Source organism: Sebastes umbrosus, chromosome 21 (assembly GCF_015220745.1).
Source record: "Sebastes umbrosus isolate fSebUmb1 chromosome 21, fSebUmb1.pri, whole genome shotgun sequence".
In the NCBI taxonomy this organism is placed as follows: Eukaryota; Metazoa; Chordata; class Actinopteri; order Perciformes; family Sebastidae; genus Sebastes; species Sebastes umbrosus.
In genome coordinates this window covers 5,545,906-5,564,243 of record NC_051289.1, presented here as the reverse complement: position 1 = coordinate 5,564,243, position 18,338 = coordinate 5,545,906, and the positions used below count along the sequence as shown (strand labels likewise).

The 18,338-nt window shown below is 39.5% G+C and overlaps 1 protein-coding gene across 1 annotated transcript; it reads right to left on the bottom strand.

Annotated features, from left to right (window-relative positions):
• Nucleotides 1–453: 453 nt before the first annotated feature.
• gad2 (glutamate decarboxylase 2) lies at nt 454–17,037 on the bottom strand. The gene is made up of 16 exons (XM_037757329.1): nt 16,330–17,037; nt 15,655–15,717; nt 15,378–15,530; nt 14,392–14,625; nt 12,563–12,653; nt 11,341–11,453; nt 10,775–10,890; nt 10,420–10,499; nt 9,679–9,733; nt 9,397–9,513; nt 8,325–8,389; nt 8,152–8,230; nt 7,908–8,057; nt 7,483–7,590; nt 5,028–5,117; nt 454–3,335 (listed from the first exon to the last, which is right to left on the bottom strand). The coding sequence occupies exons 1-16, from the start codon at nt 16,403–16,405 to the stop codon at nt 3,162–3,164; spliced, it is 1,764 nt and encodes a 587-aa protein (XP_037613257.1). The 5' UTR covers nt 16,406–17,037; the 3' UTR covers nt 454–3,161.
• Nucleotides 17,038–18,338: the final 1,301 nt, after the last annotated feature.

The window sequence follows — 18,338 nt, the reverse complement described above, 5'->3', positions numbered from 1 at the left end:
AGTCAATATGTCACAGGAGTCACAGGATCTGTTTACTGATCGGCTGCGGGTCCTCTCTGGCCGCACTTCACCACTAAATGTTCAACTTTTCCCAACTTTTTGTTTGGCCGCAGCTCGCTGAGCTCGGGAGCAGCCGCCGCAGCTTTTGGCCCCGACACACCAAGCCGACTGTCGGCCGCCGGACAGTTTGGGGCCGTCAGCTGTAGTCTTTGCGGTGTGTTCGAGTGCAACTTTTTGGCCAAGACAAAGGCGACTTGACGCAACAGGCGGCCTTCGTCACCGCTAGTTCTTTGATGTCGGCTTGGTGTGTCCCCAGCTTTTCATAGACATTGCATGGCAGCCTGCCGCAGGACGTACTCTGCCGCTGCTCTGGTGTGAATTCGGTGTAAGACAGTAAAACTTTTATAATATCTATAAACTCCAACAAAAATGTTCATTTCCAACAGACCCTTGATTCGTGTCACATTCAGACCAAAGAGCTTGAGTTACATTATTTTTTTTTTTAAACATCAACTTATGAACAACCATTGGACATTGCACGTTATTAGATCATGTGTATACTCTAAAGTGCACGACCTCCCCTTCGGAGGAAAACTAGACAATACTGGCAAATGTATACTAAGGCAACACAGTTACAAACACACTAAGGTACACATTGGCACATACCGTCAAGTATTTCACTTGTGCACAAAAAACACACAGGGCTTCTGAGTCAAAAATGGCTTTGCATATTCATTTAAAACCCAAACACCAGCGGAGTCTCTCTCTGAGCGAGACTGGGAAGTGTTTCGAGGTGAAATCTGTCGGTTTTCTTTAAAGCCAGTCCCTGAAAACATCTTTGAAATAGCTAGAAGAGTCACAAACCAAGTCAAGTATCATACACACACACACACACACACACAGGAAAAAAGCCTTTTGGACAAACAGGATGAAAATACAGGTAATCTATATTGGAGATAGAGAAAATATGAATAACTTTACCTCACAAATAGTCTCTGGTTATATGTCTTATATACACGTATGTATACACAAAGATATGTACTTAGGACATCTTGAAATACTATTTACAATCTATGATCAAAAGTGATTGTACACTGAGCGACCGTGTTGTGCTTCTCTAACTTGTTCTAATGAAAATGCTACAGAACCTCTGGTTCACGTTCCGTCAACTACCCTGACTACAGTACGCATGTTTTTAGTTGTTGCTAACTCGTAGCAAACTTGATTATCGTGAACTATTGTACACGTGAATTCGCCGTTTTTTTCTGATTTTTTTTGCATCTATATATATATATATATATATATATATATAGATTGGACCCATTATACTTGAATATTGCTTGTGAATGAATAAAGAAGAAATCTCAGTTGCAATGCTAAGGGACGCTCCTCCTCCCCCGATGATTTAGTGCAAGTGATGTCAGGTATGCAGTAGCTGCAAGCCTGGTGAAGTTCCTTTAATATTCAGACTTAAACACCATTATTGCCCCGTTCCCAGTTTTCTTTAAGATCCTCGATCTTTCTTTAAGTGCTCATCCGAAAACAAATAGCTTCTCTCGTTGTGGTCCTGTAGAGGAGAGGTTTCTTTAAAGTTATAATCCTTAAAATTTCATTCTGATAACAGCAAGTACATGATGCTGTGTTTTGATGCTGACACTTGTTGCTGCGTGACACGTTACAAATAAAGTTAAGCTGGTCTCAACTTTTTTTCAACACTCCAATGATGTTTTTGTCTCACCCTGTTGCGTTCTGTCTACAAAAATGCCGTTAGCCAGTTCCCGGTGCTATTTAATGACATAACTACACCAACGAGCGCTTGAGCAACACTTCATCGGCGACAATGTAGCTGGCCACGCTGGCCATTTTGCTGCTTTTGTCGCTCGTAGTGTGAACATAGCTTAACAAAGCCACCAGGAGCAATGATGGGCTGTGAGGAGATTTTGGAGTAGTAGCCATAAGTGCAGTTTGAACTTTAAGGTTGGTGGTTTACCAAAAAAAATCTAGAGGGAATGTAATGTGTACAACACAGAGAGGTCTAGTGTATTGGGATGCTGTTTGTACATATTACACTGTGTCCTATCTGATCAGTTTGATTGCATTATTTTATTGAATTTCGAGTGGTAAAGGTGGACTCCGCCACTAATAATTAAACCTAATATAAAGAGAGGCAATTAAAACTGCAATTACTTTGAATGGCTGAGCAAATGTTGGTCATTAATTGTTGCAGAAATGGGGGTTTGAGATAAATTTGAGGATTATAACTTTACGTTACTTCTTAAAATGTTGATTTACTCTCATTTTAGATTACCATTACAACATGTAAAGCACAGCTAAATATACAGCCTGGTTGGAAATATGTGTGCATGTAACTGCTGACATCAAACAAAATGGGTTTAACAAGCCTTTACCACCTTAAATACACTAGAAAGAAGTCTGTGTGTGTAAAAACAGTTAGAAGTAATAAGCTAAATTAGCATCATAAGCTGCGGACCAAACTGTCAGAGGCCGATGGGATGCACGATGCTTCATAAATGCTTTAAATTGACTCTGCTCTTGTGTAATTTTGATGGAAATGCCTTCTTTTGTACATGTTTCCTACTGACGTCCGGCTCTGGTTGGGATATTTATTTAACGCGCTGGTGCTGCTATACATCACCAGTAAAGAGAATACCGTCTTGGAGTACTATGTGCAGATGTAAAGGCAGTTGATTAAGCTGAGGTAAGGTGAAGTGCTTTTTTTGTTTGTTTTAAACCAGAAGTTTAAAAATGGAAAGTTACTATAGAACACAACCACGTTTGGCACTTAACAACATACTCGGCAAATGAGAAATGATTAAAAAATAAAACTCTTCCTCGTCGACTTATTGCACAAGCATTTCATATCACAAAAAGTACATATAAAGTTACGTCACTCACTGGGATCGACTACACTATAGGAAAGGCAGACAGAAGCACTTTTACATAGCTTTGGACCAAGTTAGTCCACGGCAAAGCTACAATACATAATATATATAGATATAGATCTTTTTTCTCAAATATACTCTTAAATATGTGACTTTGGAGGAAAGAGAGAGAAAAGAAAAAAAGTTTACCAGTACATTCACGACAAACAATTCATCCGTCAAGGGGGAAACGCACGGGAGGATTTGGTGAGATGAGTCTTATAGATCCTGGCCGAGTCGTTCAATCTCTTCAATAAGAAAGTCGATGTCCTCGAAGGCCGCGGCGGGATTTGAGATCACCATGCGGAAAAAGTTGACCTTGTCTCCTTGTGGTTGGTAGCTGACCATGGTCGTCCCGTACTCCATCATCCTGGCCTTTATCACTGGAGCCACCTGAATACACCGGAATACAGAGGAGAAGATCTTATACGGTATAAACTCTGGAGACAATTTCATCATTCCCTTGGTTTGGTTCATTTGGGAATGAGTATGTCTAACTACCTACTACTAAGCAAGCACAAAACAGACAAGATCGCTAATGAAATTAGTTAGTAGGGTCAAGTTTTTAAGTGAAAAAAAGTTTTGAGAGCAGAATTTGAGAACTGATCTCGGGATTGGTCGCTAAGGGTGCTTTTACAAGCCAACATTTAGTCTGTTTTAATCTAACTCCGGTGCAGTTCGTTTGGGCAGCTGTGAACGCAGTGGTCTAGACTACTTGCGAGACGTGGTTTCAGACCATTTCCAAGTGAACTCTAGTGCGGTTCGATTGTAGTAAGAACATAATCCGACCCAATTGCAGGAAATGAACCAAAATGCAGGCTGCCTGTGCGGGAATTTGTTGAGATGGACACAAACAACGGGTTAACAAGAGTGGGAGAGGACTGACTTGTTTGCTTGACATCTGGGTCGAAGAGAACATACAGAATATATTAAATAAAATCCACAAAAATAGTGACGTTTATAAAGTCATCTGAGATAAACTGGAGTATAAGGGATTCGTACGCACAGTAAGTCCGTATTTCCCTGCATACAAGTGGCAGCTCTTGAGACGAGCCTTACTACTTGTTGCAGTATTGTGACCCTTAATCAATTTAAGGATATGCATATCAGATTCAGTTTGCTGCTTAAGGTTTTAGGTTAACTGTGACTTATTTACAGTGCCCTCCAGGTCCGACATAATCTAGCCATCCTTAAATTCCCTTGGTGTCGTGTACCTTTTTGTCAGTAGTGATTGTGGTGCCCTTTTCACATTATACATCAATAAAAATGTTGAAACTACATAACTAAAGGATCTGAGTATTTCTTCTACCACAACAGTACAAAAAGACTGCGGTGCTGTGGCCAGTACATTACAGTAGTTCTCATTACATAATCAGTCATTCCCTCTAAATCTCTTGCACATGTCCCGCTGCAGTTTCTGTAAAATAATCAATCAGCTCCTGCAGATTTCCATCAAATCAGTCTTTTGACAATTTTCCAGTTATCATTTAGAAGTCATTAAGGCAAATGGAAACTGAGGAAAGCTCCTTCAGTTTCCTCAACATGACATCATCCCTCAATCTGAGCGTCAGAATCTGTGGAAAAGAGCGAGCTGTCCAAACACTCGCTTTCAGCGAGGCGTATCCACGGCGCTTTTTTTCAATCAAACTTGGAAAACAAAAGGAAATCTCTCTGTTTGATGTGCAATGAGAAACGATTTATGGTGGATGGTTTTACAGGGAGAGAGAGAGAGCTCTTTGTATGGCCGGCACGTACACCATCTGTTTGTCCTAATTGACAATTAGTAGCCCTGCTGCTGTGGGACCCCCTGAATGGACGCCACTTTAGCTAACTGAATACCCCCTCTAAGTCAGGCCTGTGATATCCTCCCTCTGTGAGTAACCCTGTCACAGTTTACTAAGTATGTGCATGGCAAAGTATTCCTTTAATCCTGAGTATAAGTGGACGTCAGTGTCGTCCCTAATGAGGAGGACATGTGATGGTCAAGCTGGATAGGACTGAAAGGCTTGTAGGGCAAGCGAAAGGTGCGGTGAAATGTGTTTTTGGTAGATATTATAGTCAGGCGTCTTATCTCCGCTCACCCACCTTGTGTAAGTGTTTCTTCCTCTCCTCTTTGTCCTCCATGTAGCGGATCCCAGGAGGGAGGTACCAGAAGCAGACGTTGGTGTGCTGAGGCTGAGGGGACACACACAGTTGACAAGACATGAGAGGAAAAAACTCACACAAAGCAAGATATGCAAATTTAGGACTGAGGAATAATTCAATATTACAGATTTTCATTGTATCATGATGATGTGATTGGTTTTTAAAATGTCTGTTATGAAAATTAAAGCCACTATGTGTAGAGTTTGTAGAGTGTCTTTGGCGCCACCAGTGGTAGCTTTATAATAACCGGGATTGTCTCATTTTTCTGTAAGTAAAAATGTAAGATATCGGAATACTTTGAGAGATGTTATAATCACATACAACCGACTAGGAGCACGTTGTAATTAAAAGCTCTTTAGCTGCATGTTTAAAGCTGCTCTAATCACTATTTTTATATTTACAATGGATCAAATGACTATGTATAATTTCGAAAGAATAGCTCATACTAATTAACCCACAGATAATTATTACCTGACTCTGCAAGTTCAAGTCAAGTTTCTTTTTGCTCTGCAGTTCCCCTCGTTATTAAAGAGCATTTTTGCATCTCATTGTTTTGGTTCTACGGGCCGTAACGTTACTGTTTTGATTCAGTCTCACAGGAAGCTGTCTTCAACAAAAATGTTTGGATGAACCCGCCGTACACTACCTGCCCAGACTGGCAGACAGACAAAGTTAGCAACAAGTAAATGCAGTCAAACATTTAGCAGCTCAAAGGCCAGAAACTCCTGAAGGAGTTGGTAAACACCACAACAGAGTAGGGTTGAAAAAGATTTTGTTTTGTTATATTAGTTGAAAATCCGACAGCAATCAATCAAATCAAATGCCCTGACAAAAAAGAAAAGTCAGTCTGAGAAGCAGAAACAGTCTTTTATTCACAGCAACAATACATAGCAACGGTTTGTTATTCGTAGCAACGGTCTGTTATACGTAGCAACGGTCTGTTATACGTAGCAACGGTTTGTTATACATATCAACGGTCTGTTACACGTAGCAACAGTCTGTTATACGTAGTAATGGTCTGTTACACATAGTAACGGTCTGTTATACACATCAACGATCTGTTATACTGTACATAAAGCTCTGTTATACAGAGCAACGGTCTGTTATACAGAGCAACGGTCTGTTATTCAGAGCAACGGTCTGTTATTCAGAGCAACGGTCTGTTATACATAGCAACGGTCTGTTATACATAGCAACGGTCTGTTATACATAGCAACGGTCTGTTACTCATAGCAACGGTATGTTGTACAGAGCACTATATAAAGAAATATAAAGAAATAACAGACCGTATAACACCGTGATTGACCAATGAGAATCGAGAATTCAACAAAGCCGTGTATAAGAATAATTTAGGAGATGCTATCAGATGAACCTTCCACACATCACATAGTGGCTTCAACATTGTAATGAAAAACGATCAATATGTGTTGTTATAGTTGTAAATAAGTGTTTTTATAAACATCATACATACATAAACCTACAACTATACACATATAAATGGATATACAGTACACATATACACCTATTTACCAGTCATGCTTGCCTGAAATCCTACAGATAGCCCAACATAAAAGGCTCTGAAAGCAACTGTCCATTTCTCCAAGCTGGAACTTTTCTTTTTGAAAATGGCTTTCAGCTCAAAAAGGAAATCCATTAGTTGTTCCCAGCATCAGACAGGTAGCTGCGTCCTCCTCAGATACTCTCTATATGTCTGAAAGCTAGCACAGCTCTATATTTTGGCATGTGAAGCCCTGCTGGAGCAGCCTGTCTGCCTAAAGCATTCATTACCAACAGCTGACTAGCCATGCACACCAGCCTCGTTTATACAGCCCGGCTGGTTCGGCCGCAGTATATTCAACATCAGATTGATGTAATGGCTCATTGGGAGGTACAGACAAGTGAACACCTGGGCCGCTGCCCAGAGGACTTGGCTTTCTCCCACCATGCTCTCACCATGATGCTCTGAGCCGTTTTGTGGCTCAGCAGGAAAACAATAAGCCTTGAAACATTAAAGAGCTTTCACTATAAATGACTCTGAGTGTCCAAGCACTCCTCTTATAAAAGAGTTTTTAGCTTAATAACCTCATCAGACTCGCATATGTTTGGGCTGTTGTAGAGGATATTTCAGACACTGTGCTATTCATATGCATATGAGCAATTACAGGCTGCTGTGCTATTCATTAGACATAATAGCAGCACATTATACTGGCAGCTAGAGGTAAAAATGGCATTCATCCAACACAAAGAAAGGGCACGTTGCGCGTCAATCAAGTCACCCATAATGACACTGAACACACGGCGGTGAAAGAAGCAACGTGGACTAATGTTGGCTACTTTTCTCTGATTATGTGGACGGATAATCCTTGTGGAGAGTGAAAGATAAACGTAAACGTACCTTTCCGTCAAAGACCATCTCGTATCCTTCTCTGTCCTTGATCTTGTTGTAGAGGTACTCCGACAGCTCCAAACATTTGTCAATCTGAGCCTCAAACCCAATGGTGCCCTGTCAAAGAAAAGATTTGAATATGTTAGTTTTGAAATGTTTGTTTAGACCAGGGATGGCTAAACTTTTTTGATTGTGGGCCATATACAGAAAAATATAAGGAGTCACGGGCCAAACAATAGTAAATGCGTAGTTTACAACTAGTTACAGTTCAAGGAAATCTGTGTTTCTAGTCCAGAAAACTCTATGTGCCATAGAAAATTAAACAAAGTTATGATCACCAAAGGCACAACATAAAGGAAGTCTACTTTATCATCACAAAAATCAGTCTTCATTTCAAAGACTTGCATGCAAATATGAGCGACAGTGTAAATTACCTTGGCTCTCCACATGAGCCACAGCTTGAAGATGTCCACGTGGCGTCCGCACTGCATTGCTTTGTCTCCGGTGTCGTAGGAAAGGTCGTAGTGTTTGTCCTGCTGGAACAGGTAGCAGGCGTGCATCTGGTTGCAGTTCTGCATCAGACCCTGAAAAATCACATCCACAATGTTTACAATTACAAGAAAACCAAAACAAATACTCACATGTACTGTATGTATGTGAAGATGTAGCCTACTGTACCTCCTCTCTGACCAGCAGGGCTGAACACTGCAGAGGGACGGACATCATCTTGTGTGGGTTCCATGTTACTGAATTGGCCCTGCAGTTAACAGAAACAACCACCAGCATCGTTACTTTAAATGCTCGTTAGCTTCCTGTCAGTTTGTGTTCACTCCCTAAAAAATATCACTTGCCTGTCAACTCCGTCCAGCTTCCACCTGTGTCTCCGGGACATGAGGAGACTTCCTCCCCACGCACCCTGACAGGACAGACAATAATCACACATCAATACAACTTCAAGGTTAAGCTTTTACTTAAAGGGACACCACTGATTTTACATGCAAAGTCAAGAGAGGTCTAACAGAGGGTCTAACAATACATAATATCAAGTTGCATTGTGGGAAATGTAGGATCAGAGTTTTTAGAGATTTTCTTTTCTTTCTTTTTAGATTACATTCAACTTTATTGTCCCTGCACAGAGTACAGGTACCGAGACAACGAAATGCAGTTTAGCATCAAACCAGGGCTGTGATCAACTCACATACTAACGTACTGCATACTAATAATTAATAATTGGCAGATTGAACGATTCTGAAAATAATTGTACCTCCCTGTTGAGTTTCAGCTTTGCATGATGGTCTAACGCTTCACTCTAAACATTGGTACCACTGACAGCTTTCAAAAAGGTCTAAATGTCAGAAGCTTGTGTGGATGTTTTTACAAGCATCTCTGGATTTCCCGGCCTCGTAATGTTTACTACTGAGAGTTAAAAAGGCCTCCAAACACACTTATTTCATCCATAAAAGCACATATTCCAACAAACGCAGCGGGAGCCACAACACTACAAAGCAGGATGTGTTTTTCTCCCATCTCAGCCAGTTGAGGAATGATAGATAAGGCCATTTATGTCTCTTAATAGAGGTGTCCCCCTGTCAGGACTAAATCACCTTCATTAATAGATAGAGTTCCTTCAGTGAGAGGGCCCATGATGGCAAAGTCAGGGGAGGAGAAGATGATTTACAGCCTCTGTTCCACTTTTTCTAATCCCCAGTGTTAGATAGGAAATGGCTGGCTCCTATCTGGGTCAACCGCGAGCAGTTAGAGGCGAGACAGACGTAATAGATTTGTCAAAGTCACTGGCGAGCTCACTATTTCTCTGTATTCCTTCACTAAAGATGTTGTGTATCACAGACATTTTAGGTAATAACAGAAATGAGGCAACAGGAAATGTAGATTCTGTACAAAAGGTAAATTTGTTTTACTCACATCCACGTGCATCCAGACGTTGTACTTTTTGCAGATGTCAGAAATGGCGATGAGAGGGTCAAAGGCTCCGTACACGGTTGTTCCAGCCGTCGCACTCACAAAGAAAGGAACAAAACCCTGCAGAGGCACAAACAGGAAATGATTGGATATAAAAGCAGCTGATGCAGTTATAACAATGTTTTATCATCACAGTGGTTTCAGTCGACTGAAGACCAGAAAACGTGCTGTGTGAAGTAATATCTGCAGTATTTATAGCTGTGTTATTAATGTGTATCACAGTACCTTCTGTTTCGCCTCCAGTATTCTCCTCTCAAGGTCAGCTGGGATCATTTTACCACTGCCACAGAAAAACAAGCGTCAGTCACTTCTCGAGTTGTTTGTGAATTCATCAATGGTGGAAGAAGTATTCAGATCATTTACATATGTGAAAATACCAATAAAACAATGTAAAAATACTCATGCTTTTAAAACCCTACTTAAGTATTATCTGCAAAATGTACTTTATACTGATGCATCAATGTGTAAACATCTCTATAAAAATTGTTTATCCCTGTTGCGTTAAAATATCTTAATTAGTAAGGACAGATTTTTTTGAAGCCAGCCTGCAAGCTATGCACACAGCATTTTATATCTATATTTATTTAACCTTTATTCAGTCCTCTCCATCGAGTACCTGGTGCTCCTTTTACTGTAGCTTCTATTGTGTTTTGTGTTTTTATATAAATGTATTTTAATGTGTCCTGTCCGGTTGTGATATGTTGTGTTTTAATGTACCCTTTTTAATAGGAGATTTAGCACATGCAAAGCAAAGACAAATATCTGCCTTTTGCACGCAAAAAGCTAGTTTTAACTACTTTATATACAGTTACAGTTTACAGTAGTTTAGTCCAGTGGCTCTCAAGCTAGGAGTCTGGCCCCGCCAAAGGGTCACAAGAATAATCTGAGGGGTCATGAGATGATTAATGGGGGAGGAATAAAAAGCTCTGCTACAGAAAATGTTTTGAAATGAGAGGCTGATTTTACCATTCATCTGCTTTGATGCAGATCACACTCTCTGTCCCGATGCCGAGAGCTGCTGCTCCTTTTTTGATTGAGAAATGGCTCTAAAAGATAGAACACAGAAATAAATGAAGAGACTGTGTTTAACTATCTGTACACCAGGTTACAGAAGGGGAACAATCTGGAAATATATAATAAAAATTGTCAAACAGCTTCGTCCTTTAAAGATGAAGGAGGTGACAGACACAGCAGTCACCTTGTGTCCTCCTGCGTAATGTCAGCTTTATATCAGAGCGACACAAAGTCACTTTTAAAAACATACATCAAGCACAGCCACAGCTAAAATGTTTAACAGCTGAATTGAAGCATAAATGCCTACATGTTCAGATGTGAAGGCCACCAGTCGGGGAACGGATGACATTCCTTTCTCCTTCACTTCAGGGAACATCTTGAAGCGAGCCAGCAGCATGGCGTACATGTTAGAAATAGCACCACCTAGAGGACAGACAGGGCTCAGTGATTTACAGAGGTACTGTAGAGTCTCATGGGAATGATGCAGCGCTTCAGAACAGAGTTTAAAAATGTCCGTGCATGTTTGAAATAATCAAACAACAAAGATCTTTTGTTTGCAGCGTATCGAGAGCGTATCGAGGGATGACACAGCATCCAGCTGTCCACAATGTCAGAGCCAATCACAGTCTAATTCTCCAATGATTGCTCCGCATCATCACGTGTCAAACCGAAATGCATGAGAGGAATTAAAGATTGGAGGGTAGGGAGGTGGGGGCTTGAGTTGGAAAAATGATTTTATGCTAATTGGCTTTGAAACGACTTCCATTTATATCATCAAAATGCAAATCGACACACACACACACACACACACACACAGGCAGTTCCATTCTCAGTGAAGCAGAGGGGTGGCAGGATTGGCGTCGCCGTACATACCAGGAGAGAAAATGCCATCTCCTCGCCCATCCGCCCAACCAACGATCTCCCTCATCTTCTTCAGAGTGACGTATTCCAGCAGCACAAAGACAGGAGCCACCTCATAGGTGAACCTGCGTTACACAAGAAGACATCACATGGTGCTGGCTGGTTACACAAAATGTGCCATGACTCATCCCCGAAAAATAGCCAGTAAACGGACGTTTTTTTTTTCTGCAGTTTGGCTGCTTCAGGACATATTTAGAGGTGAAATTGAGGAGGTGGATAAAACACGAAATCATTCAAATTATTGGAGGATAAAACACAATATTTTGTGTACCAAACATGTAGAATAATTGTTGATTATATAAGCTTCACCATGAGGAGGCATAAATATGTTAATTTGCATTGATGCTTTTGAACAAAATGTACTAGCATCCATTTCTTTTTGCACGTCACAGCTGCAACTGACAATTATTTTCATTGTCAATTAATCTGTTTATTATTTACTTGATTAATCCATTAGTTTTTTGGTCTATACAATGGTGAATCAGTGTTTCCCAAAGCTCAAGATGACGTCCTCAAATGTCTTGTTTTGTCCACAACTCAAAGATATTCAGTGTACTGTCATAGAGGAGTAAAGAAACCAGAAAATATTCACATTTATCAAAATAGTTGATTAATTTAATAGTTGATAATTAATCGATTAATCGTTGCAGCTCTACACCCAAATGTGCTCTCTGTTGTCTCACATTTTCATCATCCTTGCTGCACTAAAAAGTACATTTCCAGTAGTGCCTCCTGATGTATTTTTCTACTAATACTAAGTGTATTAGCTGCAGTCATTTTAAACCCCCACCGTGTGTCAACAGCAGGCTTATTTTGCAGTGTTGCCAAGGCTGGCTCTTGCAGAGTTTATCACCCCAAAAACACACATCAAAATTAGCTCCAGATTAGACTGAATTTAATTTCAGGGCTAATTTTCTCCCCTTGAATCCCCATGGAGATCGGAGGTGAGGGGGAGGGATAAAAGGCAGAGGTGGGAGGGCTGCAGGGTGGTGGTGGGTGGGGAGTGTCGGGGTGTCTGCCTTTCATTTCACCCTTTTCATTTGCCATGATTGAGTGGAAAAAAAAGAAGCCGCTATCAGCCCGTGCAGACGGCATACGGATGGACCGGAAATGGAATTCATTGTCATTATCATTATCAGCATTTTAAATCACGACGAAGGGGCCACATACTTACATATTGGTGTTGGCGGTGGATGTTAGCCAGTCGGCTGCCAGGCCGACCATGTCTAATCCTGTAGAGAGCTGATTGAAGTACCTGGGATGGGCTGGAGGAGCAGGAGAAGAGAGAGGAAGGGTGTGAGACGGCTGCAATATTTTATCTGGAAAATTGAAATATGCTTCTTTCTGTGTGTTTATGCTGAGTTTGTGCAAAAAGGAACATCTTCTAAATGCTTTAATTGCAGGTTAGAAATTCAGCTGCAGTGACATTTTAAATCATCTTGAGAAATAATGAAAGCATTTGGTGTTGCATAGGAATTTAGTGGAGGGTATAAACACCCAAACTGCCACCTTTGTTTCATAATACAGGCTATAGCACACACAAAGCAGCTCTGAAAACGAGTTAATTAAATATGGATGTTTTTTTTAAAAACAAGAAAAAATTGTTTTTTTATCTAAAAGTTTGATTCATGCTGAATTTCTAAAATAGACACTTGAATTATCCTTTATTTTACATTATAAGCATGCAATGTAACACTTTACTTTAACCCTGCAGCAGCATATAAACGTTTACTGTAATAAATACTATACTGTAGTTTGAAGAAGATACGTTTGTTAATTAATTTGTCAACAACGTCTGTATAACTCCTCCTATAGGAACCCATAAGTGGATGCTGATGTATGGACAGATAATGAATAACTATATAGTAAAAGACAGTTAATAATATAAAATAAGTCTTCATAGGAGCAGTTACAATTGTTGACAAATACTGCACATAATAAAAAAAAACTTTAAATGTCCTTATTTCTGTTAAATGCAATTTATTAAATGTGCATAAGGGACTTAAAGTAAAAATCTATAAATATATGTCTGTATTTGTTTTTTGGGGTTTGAAATCTGTGAATAAATGTATATAAATGTTCTCCTGTGTGTGTCAGAGAGGAGAGAATAATAGACTTGGCCTATGAAGCCTGGTTATTAGCCTATTATCTCCTACTTGGTGAACCAGATTTACTGCGTCACTGCATTTATCGGTCTGGTGGCCACGAAAAAGAGGAGGAGGAAGAGGAAGAGGAGGAGGAGGAAGAGGAGGAGGAGGACAGCTTCCAGGTTGCTTTTTTAAATAGACATCATTTGTTTTTTATATATATATTTAAAACAGATTGTTGTCTGTTATTTTCTTTGTTTTACTCTTTTATTCTGTATTATCCTTTAATAAAAATGGGATAGGATTCACCTCTTTGCCAATTAGTGATAGATTTTATCATCTGTTATATATTCTAGTTTTTCAGTGTTATATAATATAGGATTCTGTGCTATATATAGTCCATTTCTCTTTATATGTTTTGTATGAGATAGGAGATATTAAATGCATATTATGATTTAGACATATTTAACACAAAGACATGCAGCAGGCCAGATTTTAGGCCTACATTAATGTAAAAGCTGCAGCTTTAAAGTGAGGAATATTTCCTAACATGCCTATATGAAACTGCTTTTAGCACATTTTAAGAGTCAGAAATAAAGTAGGCTATTTATAAAGCATGCATCCACCATGCAGACTCAGTCCTAACCTTATAGGACTGTGCTGTGTATAGTTATTTTCTCTTTATATGCTTTGTATGATAGGAGATATTAAATGCATATTATGATTTAGACATATTTAACACAAAGACATGCAGCAGGCCTGACTTTAGGCCTACATTCATGTAAAAGCTGCAGCTATAAGGTGAGGAATATTTCCTAACATGCAAAACTGAAGCTGTTTTTAGCACATTTAAAGAGTCATAAATAAAGCAGGTTATTTATAAAGCATGCATCCACCGTGCAGACTCAGTCCTGACCTGTTTTGATGGCGTATTTGAGAGTAGCACGACAGCTGATCAAGATCTCATCCAGGTTGGCCGGCTCGCCCTGCAGCTCCCAGTTGTTCATCTGCAGCAGCTCGTTTGGATAATGAAAATCAATCACTTTCGTTTCTCGGTCGAAAGACTCCACGATGTAAGCCATTAAAATATCCACGACCTCCTGCAGGAAGGTCAGTGTTTTGGCGTCGCCATCCATGGCAGGTAACAGGTCTGCAATAAAAAGGGGAGACATTTTGTGAGTTATATTGAGCCTGTTTTCATGCAACATTAAGATGCATATGTGTAGGCCTTTTTGCTGTGAAATGATCCTGCAGGCCTACATTTGTACAGGTAAAATTTAAGGACGTTTCTGCAAAATCAACACCTCAAAACAAGAGATTCTGCTGAAGGTGACCTCTCCAAAAAAACTGCAAAAACGTTCACTATAACTCACTGAATACTGTAGTTATGAAAAATATATGTATATATACACATGCTGATTTATTTCATCCAATTACGCACATTTATTCCTTTGATTTTTTTATGTGTATTGTATTGACGATGGGCGTATCATCTCTTTGATGATCAATAAAAATGATATTTAAATTGACAAAAAATCGATTTGCAAAATGTCATTTCACATATTTCCTGATGTTTTTCATTAATTAAAAAAAAAGAATACCTACACTATAAGACATAACTTGTCTATGGTGTTTTTTTCCCCAACTGATTAAATGACATTTAAATTGATAAAAAATCGATTTGCAAAATGTCAACTAATATATTTCCTGATGTTTTTCATTAATTAAAAAAAAAAAAAAAGACTACACTATAAGAAATAACTTGCTTATGGTGTTTTTTTTCTCTACCGAATGAAAACGTCTCTACTAAATGAGGATAATCCAAAACGAGGCCAAGCTGCGACTCAATGAGACAGATCAGGAGTCCGACAGTGTTTTAATCTGCATGCTTTCTTTCTGTACCTGTTGAATAGAGGTCGGAGAAGGCTACAGGAGCAGCTTTGGTGCAGTTGCAGGATTTGTTGCAGCCGCAGGTGCCTGCAGCCTCCGTCTCCGGCGGCTGCTTGACGGCTGCTTGATCGGCTGGTTTCTCCAGCTCACCGACGTTCAGCAGCGCTTTTGACATCACAAAAACACACATTTTAATATCTTTATTGTCGACAAGGTTGTAAATATAATGGTGGAAATAACAGCGTCCCCCACCCAGCCGCTATTCTCCCTCCACTGTGAAGCAACATACCACATAATTTCGATCCAATTCCTCCTGATAATTTCTGGGCCGCTGCTTGACACCAAGCTCTGGCTGCAGGTGAGAGAAAATCATAAAAAGATGCTTCAGGTTTCACAGTCCAACTTTAAAATAATAAAAAAAACAAAAAAAATGTCATGCAAAGTTGCAATAAAAGAGCCATTTCGACAAAATGCATCCTGCAAGTTGCAATATAAGAGCCATTTCGACAAAAACCGTCATGCAAGTTGCAATATAAGAGCCATTTAGACAAAATGCATCCTGCAAGTTGCAATATAAGAGCCATTTCGGCAAAAAGCATCCTGCAAGTTGCAATAAAAGAGCCATTTTAGACAAAATGCATGCTGCAAGTTGCAATATAAGAGCCATTTTAGAAAAAAAAGCATCATGCAAGTTGCATTATAAGAGCCATTTCGATAAAAAGCGTCATGCAAGTTGCAATATAAGAGCCATTTCGACAAAATGCATCCTGCAAGTTGCAATAAAAGAGCCATTTCGACAAAAAATGCATCCTGCAGAGTGAAAGAAGAAAATGCGTAAACAGCAAAATGTGTAGATTATGGATACAGCAGGCCTGTTTGTGCACCAAAACGCTGCGCACTGGTTTGAGACAATGCACAGGGATTAGAGAGCCGCTCCATCAGAGGTGGTTTTGAAGACACTCACGCGTACTTGGGCTCTGATTCCCGGTGTTGGCTCCTGCATTATCTCCTCCGAGAGACCAGAAACCCTGGGATGCCATCGTTGGAGCTTAGTTAGGAGCTGCTGCTGCTGCTGCTGCTGCTGGAGAGCCGGAGACCGACAGAGCCCATCCACAAGCTGCCTGGAGCTGATGATGATGTGCTGAATGTGACCAGACCTCTCCGACAGACGCGCATCCGATAGACGCGTAATGCTGCAGGAAAAAGCCTAGAAATAAAAACGCGTAAAAGAAAGAAAAAGGTGCAGAAAATGCATGCACGGTGTCCACAGGTGCACGAAGCGTAAAGCAGCGTCCTTCCAGAGAAATCCGCACACACTTGACTTCACCTGCGCGCAAAGCTTTCCATGGAAATTAATATTTCAGGTGCAAAAATCTGCAGCTTTGCATGAAAATTTGTAATAAAAAATAAAATAAAAATGTGCTGCAGCCAAAAGAGGTGATGCAAAGTGTTGCCACAGTGAGCAGCTAGAAGCTCCAGCCGCTGCAGCAGCACGCACTAACCTAATGCCTAATTGCATCCAACCTAAATTTCACGTCACTAAAGAAATCCCATCTTCAAGTCATGACGAGCTGCGTGGCGTCGTGCCGTGCGTCGTGACTCCTCCATACATCCGTAACATTTTGCATCATGCGAGCTGAACTCAACCTCCATGCAGAGACAGTAGTGAATGCAAACTAATTCATCTGCACGCCAAGTGAAGAAGACCTATTTCTTTGAGACACCAGCTGCTCTAATTGCGCGCATGGGTCGCTCCACTCCTCTCACTGTTGGAGCTCGTTACTCCAAAAGTATTTATTACTCGTTACTTGTTTCACAGAGAATAATTCCCAAAGATCTATTTTTTTGATTGCACATATAAATATGATTACTTTCTTCTATCAACAGTATTAACCTGTTATTGCTAAAAACAGTGCAGTTTGTTAATAGAACTATAATGCATTCTTAAAAAACAGCACTTTACTGCTGATCAACTGTCTAAAGTATCATCAGTAACAGTTTCATGCAGTTTTTTTTTTAATTCTGGGACCTGATCTGCTCATGTGAGGCTTGTACATTGTACATGATTGTAAAATCAGTGAATTAGCTCACATGTTGTTCTGGTTTGCATTCTGTACTCAGCTATAAACAGACATTTGGGGGAAAGTGTCAACAAGTCTATTATAGCCTTTTTCCTAACAATTGTATTTAGTGTGACTATTCCTATGTTTGTAACCTGCTAAGTCTATTCATCTAGGCATCAAAATAATGTTTATTAAAATGTATGTAAAAATAAATAGTGCATTAAAACAAATCAGTAATATAATGTAAAAGAAAGGTGGAAAAACAGATATATAATGTATCTTTAAACAGTTAATTAAATGTAAAATACTGTTAAATTAATAAAAAAACAGTTCAAACTGTATTTTCTATTAAAAGTACAAAGCTGTAAATTTCAGCGACAGTATAATAATGTTACTTTTACAGTAACATAAAGGCAACCCTGCTGCCAGTTCTTTACTGTTATTTTACTGGGAAATTCTTAACAGTGAATTTTTTTTCTTACCCTAAAATATAGTAAAAAAAATGAATGGACCCTGGTTTACAGGTTTTAGATAGACTAGAGCAATTAATATCAGTTACAATAATATAATCCACTGCTGTTTTCTTATCGTTTAAACATGAATGAGAGCAAACAGAGCCTGCAGGCATCTGAGCCACATCTGTTATGATTTATGAATGCAAACGCCAACAACCATTTAATGCCACAAAAGACCCATTAAAATAAACTGAGCCCTTTGGCAAAGCCATGATAATACTGTAATATCTGTGTATGGAGTCTCCAAAGAGGCCATACACTGATTTTTTTTATTGATTTTATTTTTTTCTCTTATTTTTGAAGTATTTTTTATTACATTTTATTTGTAAAAACTGTAAAAATTGAATTTCTTCTTGATTTTTTTGGCTGTATGTAGTTTTCTTATGTCAGTGTGT

What these genes read in the sequence shown, in the direction of transcription:
- gad2 (XM_037757329.1), bottom strand. Translation starts at nt 16,405, where the DNA reads ATGGCATCCCAGGGTTTCTGGTCTCTCGGAGGAGATAATGCAGGAGCC. An exon ending in CTCCGACCTCTATTCAACAG is followed by an intron (nt 14,626 to 15,377) that starts GTACAGAAAGAA and finishes TTTTTATTGCAG; the next exon opens with ACCTGTTACCTGCCATGGAT. An exon ending in AGATGGCATTTTCTCTCCTG is followed by an intron (nt 10,891 to 11,340) that starts GTATGTACGGCG and finishes TCTGTCCTCTAG; the next exon opens with GTGGTGCTATTTCTAACATG.